The sequence below is a fragment of the Arabidopsis lyrata genome (assembly GCF_000004255.2).
Source record: "Arabidopsis lyrata subsp. lyrata unplaced genomic scaffold ARALYscaffold_1, whole genome shotgun sequence".
NCBI lineage: Eukaryota > Viridiplantae > Streptophyta > Magnoliopsida > Brassicales > Brassicaceae > Arabidopsis > Arabidopsis lyrata.
In genome coordinates, this window is record NW_003302555.1 from 11,741,974 (window position 1) to 11,749,982 (window position 8,009).

At 36.0% G+C, this 8,009-nt stretch overlaps 2 protein-coding genes across 2 annotated transcripts; one reads left to right on the forward strand and one right to left on the reverse strand.

The window, feature by feature from the left end:
• Positions 1-950: 950 nt before the first annotated feature.
• On the forward strand, positions 951-4,868 carry LOC9329495 (microtubule-associated protein 70-2). The gene is made up of 12 exons (XM_002890651.2): positions 951-1,312; positions 1,399-1,484; positions 1,984-2,049; positions 2,137-2,307; positions 2,389-2,559; positions 2,663-2,818; positions 2,914-3,060; positions 3,174-3,245; positions 3,334-3,873; positions 3,969-4,156; positions 4,322-4,682; positions 4,732-4,868. The coding sequence occupies exons 1-11, from the start codon at positions 1,048-1,050 to the stop codon at positions 4,362-4,364; spliced, it is 1,905 nt and encodes a 634-aa protein (XP_002890697.1). The 5' UTR covers positions 951-1,047; the 3' UTR covers positions 4,365-4,682; positions 4,732-4,868.
• LOC9326760 (putative caffeoyl-CoA O-methyltransferase At1g67980) lies at positions 4,851-6,413 on the reverse strand. The gene is made up of 5 exons (XM_002893388.2): positions 6,263-6,413; positions 5,953-6,038; positions 5,559-5,703; positions 5,356-5,484; positions 4,851-5,256 (listed from the first exon to the last, which is right to left on the reverse strand). Exons 1-5 carry the CDS (start codon positions 6,317-6,319, stop codon positions 4,966-4,968), a joined length of 708 nt encoding a protein of 235 aa, XP_002893434.2. The 5' UTR covers positions 6,320-6,413; the 3' UTR covers positions 4,851-4,965.
• Positions 6,414-8,009: the final 1,596 nt, after the last annotated feature.

Here is an 8,009-nt window from a genome sequence, read left to right on the forward strand (position 1 = left end):
TCGTCAACAAGGTAAACATGCTTCTATTGAGCAAATATATTTATGAAAATAGTCATATAGCTTAGCTATTTATTCCTAACTTAGGCTAATAATCTCAAGTGATCTTGAAGAATAGGATTCTAAAATATGAGTAGAATAGGTCATAGGTGTTAAGATTCATATACTTTTCTTATTGTTGTCCATTAATTTTTACATATAGAAGTTAGAACCAACCAACCTTACTTGAGAAAAAAGAGAAGAAGCATTATCCCTCGAAAAGAGAAAAAGTGAAACAAAGATATTTGGGACATGGAACATTTTCCCTCTTTTCATGCGCAAAGCATCTAAATCTAATGTTCACTAATCATACCTTTTTCTTACTAATAATCAGACAATTGAACATATTGACCAAGTCAACATATTTTATCCGCAATAATTAATTATATACCTTACAAATTTACAATCAATCAAAAGATGAATTCACAACTAACTAAATAAATTACAAAAACACCAGAAAGAATTCCATGACATCAACACTTTAAATGAACAAAATGGATGCTGTAGTCAATAAAAATTCAACTAATTTTCTACTACAAAAAACTCAGATTTATTACTTTGTATTAATTATTTCTTTAATATAGATAACACAGCAGACCAAGAATTAACTTTTCAAAAACAATATTAGAAGAGATCCAAGCGACAAAATTCACTTTAAGCTACTAAAGAAAAATAGTAGAAAACATAGTACTACTAGTTCAATTTGCTTACTTAATTAGTTAATTGACTAATCAGAAAAAGTAACATGTTTGAAGTTAGTGTTTAAGAAGAAGATCATGGATTAATTAATTAATACAAATCTTGCGTCATCATCTCTCGCTGTCTTGTCAAATCTAATAGACCGAGAGAAAAAGAAAACAACTGTAACTGCATTTATTTATAAATCTCTCTTCTCTCTCACTTAAGCAAAACCAAAAAAAGAGTTTTTTTTTTTTTTTTTCTCAAACAATCTCTCTCTCGCATTTGGATTTGGAAGTGCTTTTGTATATTATCCAAAGGATCAGATCGGAGATGTCGGATGTTTCCGGTGACGGAGATGTATCGGCGACGGTTACTGAACATGAAGTAACTCCACAACCGCCGGTTTCTTCGGCGACGTATCCGTCACTGACGGTGTCCGCGTCTTATAAAGAGAGCGGCGGAGGTAAAAGCTCGTCGAAGCGGAGACCAATTAGGCCGAGTTTTGACGCTGCGGCTGATAATGAGTTTATTACTTTGCTTCATGGTTCGGATCCAGTGAAAGTGGAGCTTAATCGACTAGAGAATGAAGTTAGAGGTTTGATAATGCTGCTCGATCTATTTGATTTTGTGTCGATTCGGTTTCTGATTTTGGTTTCTAAGTAATCTTATTGGGAGATGCAGATAAGGATCGGGAGTTGGGAGAAGCACACGCTGAGATCAAAGCGCTTAGGTTGTCTGAGAGACAAAGAGAGAAAGCTGTTGAAGAGGTTTGTGTCTGAATCTTTTCTATTTTTGTCTGAGGATTTTCCCAATTTCAACATTTTAGCAATTCTTAAGCAAGTTTAATCATTTCTTGATGTTTTGGTATATTCTCTCAACCAATCACAATAATGGTTGATAAAATTCACATTTAGCAATTCTTAGGGAAGATTATTAATCTCTCCATTTTTAGGTTCAACCAATCACATAATGGTTGATGAATTTCACATCTGAGTTTTGTGGTTACTTTTATTTCACCACAAAAAAATCCAAGTAGTTGAAGAAATAATTTTTCATGAATGGTTCAGGTGCATTTATCGTAGTGTGGTATTTGGGGCAATGTGGTTGGAGAGCATTCAGAATTTAACTGTGCCTTTTTTAGTTTTGATCAATGATTGCATTATGTGTTTGATCTTGACTTCTTGTTACTGTCAGAGATTTGCAGAAGTTGTTGCAGGTGAGAGTTTAGGCTTCTCTTGGATTGACTTTTTTTTTTTGTAATTTTAGCTTACTGAGGAGCTTGCTAAGTTGGATGAGAAGCTCAAGTTGACCGAATCCATTCTCGAAAGCAAAGTATTGTTCGATAATCTTTCCTTGGTTCGATTATGTTCACCTTTCATTTGTTATGCTAATACGCATATGATATCAACTGTGTTGCAGAATCTAGAAATCAAGAAAATCAATGAGGAAAAGAAGGCATCAATGGCTGCTCAGTTTGCTGCTGAAGCCACCTTAAGAAGGGTCCATGCTGCTCAAAAGGATGATGACATGCCTCCGATTGAAGCCATCCTTGCTCCATTAGAAGCTGAACTTAAGCTTGCACGATCAGAGGTATTTTTACATCGCCATTTAAAGTCTAATTGCTTGCTGTCTCTGATGAGGTCACTGATCAAGTCCCTTGTATCTGTGTAGATTGGAAAGCTTCAAGAAGATAACAGGGCGTTGGACCGTCTGACTAAATCAAAGGAAGCTGCCTTACTTGAAGCTGAGAGGACCGTTGAAGCTGCCATGGCAAAAGCCGCCATGGTTGATGATCTTCAGAATAAGAACCAGGAGCTTATGAAACAAATAGAGATCTGTCAGGTTCTGTGGTCGTCATCTTGCTCTTTGTATTTACTTAAATCTATGGATCCGCTCGTCGCACGCCGTTTGCCAACAATCTGATTAATTTTGTTTTCTGTTTTAGGAAGAAAACAAAATTCTAGACAGAATGCACAGGCAGAAGGTTGCTGAAGTGGAAAAGCTTACTCAGACAGTACGAGAGCTGGAAGAGGCTGTTCTTGCAGGTGGTGCTGCTGCAAATGCCGTGAGGGATTACCAGCGGAAATTTCAAGAGATGAATGTAATTAAACACACTTCACAAGAGCATAGAGTATCTAGTTTCTTGTCACAACAATTGCCTATTGATGTAGGAATTATTCTTGTTTTGTCTTTCAGGAAGAACGGAAAACTCTTGATCGGGAGCTTGCACGTGCAAAGGTTACAGCAAACAGAGTGGCCACTGTGGTAGCAAATGAGTGGAAAGATGGTAATGATAAAGTGATGCCTGTGAAGCAATGGCTCGAAGAACGAAGGTTTCTACAGGTTTACTTTGATATGATGGCCCCTCTCCTAGATTCTTAGGATGCAAATTATTTGCAGTGAGCAAGGCCCATCCATATCTACATTCTCACTTCTAGATCCTCAACTTTTTGCAGGGAGAAATGCAGCAACTACGCGATAAACTCGCCATAACAGACCGGGCTGCTAAATCAGAAGCACAGTTGAAAGTAATAAATCTTATCCATTATTCAGCTTCTTTCAGATGATCTTGTTACACAGAACAAGAAGTAATATATTTTGTTTGTGCAATTCCAGGAAAAGTTTCAACTGCGGCTTAAAGTGCTTGAGGAGACACTTCGAGGAACATCAAGCAGCAGCACCAGAAACACACCCGAGGCAAGAAGCATGAGTAATGGACCTTCTCGCAGGCAGTCACTTGGTGGAGCTGAAAACTTACAAAAATTTCCATCAAACGGTGCTTTATCAAAGAAAGCTCCAGCTTCTCAGATGAGACATTCCTTGTCTATTAATTCAACTTCTGTGTTGAAGAATGCTAAAGGAACATCTAAGTCATTTGATGGAGGCACAAGATCCTTGGATAGAGGCAAAGCACTTTTAAACGGCCCTGGGAATTATTCCTTCAACAAGGCTACTGATGACTCTAAGGAAGCAGAGTCGGGAAATGGGTGGAAAGAAAATTCAGAGGAAAAGCCACAAAGTGAAGACCCTGAAGCAACAACTGAGGACAGTGTCCCAGGTGTCTTGTATGATTTACTACAGAAAGAAGTAGTTTCTTTGAGGAAAGCCTCTAATGAAAAGGATCAAAGCCTCAAAGACAAAGATGATGCCATTGAGGTAACAATTCTGTTTCTTGATGCCATATAAATCTTATTTAAAGAAGAACATGCTGGTTGTAAACAGAGGAAGTAATGATGATTTGATGTTTGTAGATGCTAGCGAAGAAGGTGGAAACATTAACAAAGGCCATGGAGGTTGAAGCAAAGAAGATGAGACGGGAAGTAGCTGCGATGGAAAAAGAAGTTGCTGCAATGCGTGTGGAGAAAGATCAGGACGCCAGAGCCAAAAGGTTTTCAAATAGCAAGAGCCCTTCCAACACCGCCCAGATTCTTGCGGGAAGGTATATCTATCTACGTTTTCACTTTGTATCGTGCATTTCATGGCGAATCATCATCCCTTTATAGTTTACGATACAATTCTCAGAGTTTTGTTCCATAGAACTATAGGTTGTTTGATAGGCAGTTTGGTTGAAATGAAACTGAATTTGGCATTTGGATTTGCGCAGAGCTGCTGGACGAAGTGGTGGGTTAACGAAGAGTACCCAGTGAGTGGAGATTCCTGAAAATAACAAGTAAAAGAATGTCCTAGGCTCTTGTTATTAAGCTGTTTTAACCTTATATCATGGCTTTTTTTTTGTTTACCTCATGTGATTGGTTGTATCACCATATATAACTTAGCATGCTGATAATCCCATCCTATAACCTAGTAAAAAAAGAAAAGAGAGAGAGAGTTTGTGACATAGATTTGGTGTTAAAGTTGGTTAGAGGGAGGAGAAGAAAAGCCGAGGAAGAGAGAGAGAGATGTTGACATTTTGGCTAACATTTTCGTCTCCTTTTTTCGGAAGTTAGTTTGTTTTGGGTGTATAGGTTAGAGAGCTTTGGTATTGGCTTCTCTAGAGCTTGTGTACCTCTATAGGTTAGAGAGCTTTGGTATTGGCTTCTCTAGAGCTTGTGTACCTCTTGATTCCTTATTTGTTTGTTACTCTATTGCACTCTTTGTGTGATTTATTCGTTTGTATTTTGGGTTTGCTGATATATGATATACGATTTTTATATATGTGATCAAATCACATCACAACAAGCACTCGACAATTCAAATCCCAAACCAAACAAAACCAAGAAACATTTGATATTTTGATGAGTCTCTTAATCATACAAGGCGTCTACAGAGAGTGACACCATCACCAATGGAGACTTGAGAGAGCTCGATGCGAGGATCAGCAGCGAGCTGCTTGTTCAAGTCCAAAAAGGCTTTTCTGTTCATCCTCATGTGCTCTGGCACGTTTTCCTCTTTCTCCGCCACAAACCCGAACCACAATGTGTTATCAAACGCTATGATTCCTCCTACCTTCACCAGCTTCATTAGTCTCTCGTGCATGTTTGCATAGTTTGGTTTATCAGCATCAACAAATGCGAAATCAAACTCTGGTTTTGGATTCTCCTGTGCTCCATCATCATTCATAAATCAAATTAAGAAAAAATAATTGGTAATATCAAAAGAAAAGGGATAAATGACTGGTAGTAATAATGAATTACGTACACTCAACATCTTGTCTAAGGCCTGAAGACAATCAGATTGGATGAAATTGATCTTATGATCAACACCTGCATTTTTGATGAACTCTAGTCCCACCTCGTAAGCTTCTTTATCAATGTCTATTGCAGTAATCTGTTCATAGATACTAGCTCTTATAAGTTTTGCTTTATTTGATTTTGGTAAATTATGGAGTGTTGTGTACATACATGTCCATCATGAGGCAATGCAAGGGCAGTTGTGAGTAACGAATAACCGGTGAAAACACCAAGCTCTATCGTCTTTTTGGCATTCATTATCTTTATAAGCATCGATAGGAAATGCCCCTCATCCACCGGCACCTCCATCTCGCTTCTACGCATACAAACACAAATCATTTTTTTTCATTATTAGTATAATCCTTGAATTTATTCGATTCGATTAATTTTACGACTATACCACAAACCACTAAGCTGCTACTAAAATGTTTATTTTTGAAAGAAAAGAACAAACAAATTTACTTATGCGAGTGGAAGTACAAGGTACATGATGCATATTTAGGATTTAAAGAGTATGATCTTATACTTGCAAAATATGGATAATAGAGGTTGCAGCTACACTTACAAATTGCCATACTTGAGGACCGTAGCTTCACGTAATTTCTTGAGTTGTTCATGCTCTCTAGGATACGCCGTCGTTTCAAAGATGTACTGTCTCATGAATCACAAAGATTTCATTCACAACCACAACCGTATATATTATATGTGTTTGGTTCGGATTTAGGCAATCAAAGAATATCTTAATCATTTAAACGATAAAGATTGATCTCATCAGACTAAAGTAAGTTAAAATTTTGCAGATCAATTTGCAAGAGTTTGGATCCTAACAAATCTCATTAAGTAGAGAGAAAACTCTAAAAAAGTGATTAAAAGACCTTTTTGAGAGCCTCGCTCTTGAGAATCCCTTTAGGCGGAAGCAGTTTCTTCTCCATAGAGCTCTCTTTGTCTCTCTCTCTCTCTCTCGAGATGCCTTCAACTTCAAAAGCTTTGTAACCCCAATGAACAACATATGTCTCTATTACTCTTTTTAAAGAGAATCTTAAAATAGTAGTGGCCTAGTAATGATATCAACAGCTCGACAGGTGTGTTCATTTTTTTTATTTTTTTTATGATTGAAACATTTTGATTGTACTGTCAATATCAAGACATCTTTGATCGCACTGTTATTTATTTTTTTTATTTTTAAAAAATCTTTTTCATACACCACTAATTTTTCCACAATGCGAGATGAATAAATTACGGATTTTGTCATTTTTTATAAGGGCATTTATGGATTTTGTCTTTTTTTGAATAGTTTATGTATTTTACCCTTTTTCATGCTCCAAAAATATGATTTAACATGCGTTTCACTCGTTATGTTTGGGTTTAGTCGGTTCCATTTGTTCTTAGGGTTTAGTATTTGGTATAAAGTACGTATTTTTGGAAAAAAAAATCCTAAATACGTACATTTTTAAGTGTTAAAAAAAAGCAAAATCCGTAAACTATTCAAAAAAGGGCATTTTCGTAAGTTTTTCCCAAAAAAAAGCATTTTAAACAATAATCCCATGCGAGATATTACAATCGGTGATCGAAATCCTAAATGCATATACACTTGTAATTATTATCTTATTAAACAATTGAAATAATAGGAAAACTAATGGGCTGATTTTGAAAGATCCAATAACAAAGACCCAATAAAAGCCCATACAGTCAAAGATAGAGCTAGGGTTTACTCGCCGCAACTCAGCCTCCCATATAAATAGCGTAGCTATGAGATTAGTACCATCATCGATCATTTTAGTCGTTTAAAATTATCTTTGTCTTCTTTTCTCTTTGTTGATTTTTAACGCGTATCACTGTTTTCGTTTTGATAAAATTCTTTTGAAAACTATGGATGTCTTTTAGAGTTTATGTTGGAAATTGCCTCCGATGATGATCAAATCATAACTTTCGTTCTTCCGAGATTTATCATGCGGAGAAATTATGGAGACCTGAACTGAGCTGAGGCAATTTCATCTTCTTCTTTTTTTTTTTTTAGTTTTACTGATTTGTTTTTAGAAATCGAGATATTTTTTTTTGTTTGAGTGTTTTTTTTTTTTGTGTGGGTAAACTCTGATGATGTCAAAACATAAAACTTTCGTTCTCCTGAGATATAAATATGCTGAAAAAATTGGAGACCTGAACTGAAGAGTTATTTCTATGAAAATCCCTTTTTTTTTTTGTTTGTTCGTGATTATTTTAAGTTATGAACAAAAATCTCGTATAAAAATTCATGTGACGCCATAAGAATGAGCTTGGTTTTAGATTTTTGGATGCGAGTCTCACATTCAGCAAAGAAACTGTTGGGAATTAGCAAGTTAGGAAAATTTGATAACTTTGGGAATTGAAGCTCTTCATGATAATAATCTTTTGATTAAGAAATTGAAATCTGTAATGATAACTAATCTCTGCCTTTGGTATACAACTGGATGAATGACACAGAAGGTATTGTTACATTAATTGAGTCTAATTCAATAATTTGATATTATTAGAAATGAATTAATTATTGGATTGCAGTCTACATTAGTCTGCCTTCACCACATAGGATTGGTATGAGAGGATCGAAATGAGAGTAAGCCATAGGTTTGATTATGCAAAAAAAGT

What these genes read in the sequence shown, in the direction of transcription:
- LOC9329495 (XM_002890651.2), top strand. Translation starts at nt 1,048, where the DNA reads ATGTCGGATGTTTCCGGTGACGGAGATGTATCGGCGACGGTTACTGAA. An exon ending in AATCCATTCTCGAAAGCAAA is followed by an intron (nt 2,050 to 2,136) that starts GTATTGTTCGAT and finishes ACTGTGTTGCAG; the next exon opens with AATCTAGAAATCAAGAAAAT. An exon ending in GGAAATTTCAAGAGATGAAT is followed by an intron (nt 2,819 to 2,913) that starts GTAATTAAACAC and finishes TTTGTCTTTCAG; the next exon opens with GAAGAACGGAAAACTCTTGA.
- LOC9326760 (XM_002893388.2), bottom strand. Translation starts at nt 6,319, where the DNA reads ATGGAGAAGAAACTGCTTCCGCCTAAAGGGATTCTCAAGAGCGAGGCT. An exon ending in GTCCTCAAGTATGGCAATTT is followed by an intron (nt 5,704 to 5,952) that starts GTAAGTGTAGCT and finishes TTGTATGCGTAG; the next exon opens with AAGCGAGATGGAGGTGCCGG. An exon ending in CCTTAGACAAGATGTTGAGT is followed by an intron (nt 5,257 to 5,355) that starts GTACGTAATTCA and finishes GATGGAGCACAG; the next exon opens with GAGAATCCAAAACCAGAGTT.